This window comes from Eimeria mitis, genomic scaffold (genome assembly GCF_000499745.2).
Source record: "Eimeria mitis Houghton genomic scaffold, Emh_scaff2193, whole genome shotgun sequence".
In the NCBI taxonomy this organism is placed as follows: Eukaryota; Apicomplexa; class Conoidasida; order Eucoccidiorida; family Eimeriidae; genus Eimeria; species Eimeria mitis.
The window spans coordinates 6,382-8,599 of NW_013570520.1; the positions used below are offsets into that span (position 1 = coordinate 6,382).

Here is a 2,218-nt window from a genome sequence, read left to right on the forward strand (position 1 = left end):
TTGAACGAACTTGTAGAACGTTTGCAAGCGCTTACACGCAGCATGCCAAAACCGTCGAATGGCTCCGGAGCTAACTCTGCGCTAACTCATGCTACATCTGCCCCCCCATCAGCAAAAAGCGCACGTCCTCGTGCGGAGATGGTCATGTTGAAGTTGATGGGCTGCTGTTGGAGCGACAGCTCCAGGCGCTGCTGCGGCTGCTGCTGGGCTCCTCACCGGTGCCCGTCCCTGCGATAAAACTGGTAAAAAGGGGTCCAATATGTAACGACATCGAGTGAAAGAGAAGGGTGAGGGCAATCAGCGTGTCGGTCGCCGCATCTGACTCAAACGGTGAGCCATGATGCGGCGTCCGCCCCGCTGCCACAACTGTGCCTCGGCACCGGCTCAACGCGCTGGTTCGCAAGGGCACTCCGCCTAAACCGAAGATATGCGGAAAAATAAGCGTAAAGGAAGAAGAGTGGCCGCGCCTGCAGAGCAACACTGCTGTGATGCCGGCCCAACCAGGTCATCTGCATGTGGCTAGCCACCGGCACACTTGACGCCCTTCCCGGCGCCGCCGCTGAGCGTAAAAAGTGCGAAAGCAGCTGCTTTCCGGGAACTGCCTTCTTACTTACGCGTCAGGTGGTCGATTTGGGATTGCTGCCGCCCGTCTCGCCGGTCCGGGGCGATGCCGACTAGGGCTCCCGGGAAAGCCCCAAGAAAGCCCCAAAGTTGGTGCCAAGCCCCACTGGGCAAAGGTACTGCTGGACGTCTGCGCCCTCCCGCGACCTAGCGCGTCGTGTGCGGGAGGGAAGATACAAATAGGGGAGCAAAGTAGTTAGCCTCCACGGACATCGAGGTAGAAAAGTAGAAGAATTTGCGGGGATCCGCCTAGGGATCCACTAACAGCTAGCCACCCATTACCCACTCCCGCAACCTGCCTGCATGCACACACTAGGTGTAGGCGGTGCGAGGTCAAGGAGAGCACTTAGCTGTTCGGGGGCGATCACCTCCCGTAAGCAATCCTCCGAAACCCACTCGGGATCGCGTGTGCCCGACCATTTTACGTAATATTCGCGCTTCCAATGGCCGCAGCGGGCGTTAATCCGCACTTCGAGAATCGCTGTGTCCTCGAGGCGGGGAAGCTCGCGAGGTCGTTGCTGCAGCTTCCTCGCTAGAGTGTTAGGAAACTGCGGAGATTCCCGAAACTGTTTTAAGAAGCCCATGTTAATAGTGTGGTGACATCTCCACGTTGGGGGTAAATCGATAATGTACGCCAAGGCGTTGACCCGCGAGCAGACTGCAAACGGTCCAACCCATCGTTAGGCGAACTTTTTGGGTTGCTCGCCGTCCTGCGCGCTACGGAGGGCGTGCGAATCCACCAGAACCAAGTCGCCCGGGTTGAAGCTGACTGCGGAACGTCGTTTATCATAGTTTCTGGCTTGACGTTCCTGTGCTTTGCGCATGCATTCCCTCGCTGCTGCAAGCTGTGTGCCGAAGTCGGAAGCCAAAGTCGGCCGGGGCTGGCTTCCAACAGCTAGGTCGAGCGGCGTATCGGCGGGTGGTGTTTCGGTGTAGACCAGGGACGCCGGGGAGCAGCGAATGGACGAATGCACAGTAGTGTTATAAACCCATTCTGCACAAGCAAGAAAATCAGGCCAGTTATATGTGTTCTGTTGGGTGTGAAGTCGCAAATACTGCACCAGCGTGCGGCTACTCCGTTCGCTCTGGCCGTCGCCCTCCGGATGGTTGGCGGTGCTCATGTTGTGGTCGATGCCGAGCTGTTGCATGAGGCTGCGCCAGAAGGCGCTAATGAACTTCGGATCCCTGTCGGTAATGATGCTTTTTGGGAGGCCGTGGCGCTTCCACACATGATTAATGAATAGTTCGGCCACTCCTTCCGCTGTGACCGTGCTCGGGCAGGGAATAAAGTGAGCGTATTTGCTAAGCCGATCCACCACAACATATATACTATCATGGCCTCTGACGGGTGGTAAGCCCACTATGAAATCCATGGAGATATCCGTCCAGATCCTATCGGGAATAGGCAGGCTGAGCAGGAATCCGGGTTTGACCGTGTTTTGTGGCTTTTGCTGCTGGCAGTCGGGACTAGAGAGGGCGTATTCGTCGATCGAGGGGCGCATCGTAGGCCACCAAAAGGACCTGGTAACACGCTCCACCGTTGTATTGACCCCACCATTACCTGCTAAAACATGGTCATGCATTTTCCGTAAAAGTT

The 2,218-nt window shown here is 56.7% G+C and overlaps 1 protein-coding gene across 1 annotated transcript; it reads right to left on the reverse strand.

Moving 5' to 3' along the window:
• Positions 1–1,301: 1,301 nt before the first annotated feature.
• EMH_0050160 (Retrotransposon nucleocapsid protein, related) lies at positions 1,302–2,123 on the reverse strand (the record flags this gene model as incomplete). The annotated part of the gene is made up of 1 exon (XM_013496606.1): positions 1,302–2,123. One exon carries the CDS (start codon positions 2,121–2,123, stop codon positions 1,302–1,304), a length of 822 nt encoding a protein of 273 aa, XP_013352060.1.
• Between the last annotated feature and the right edge of the window lie 95 nt (positions 2,124–2,218).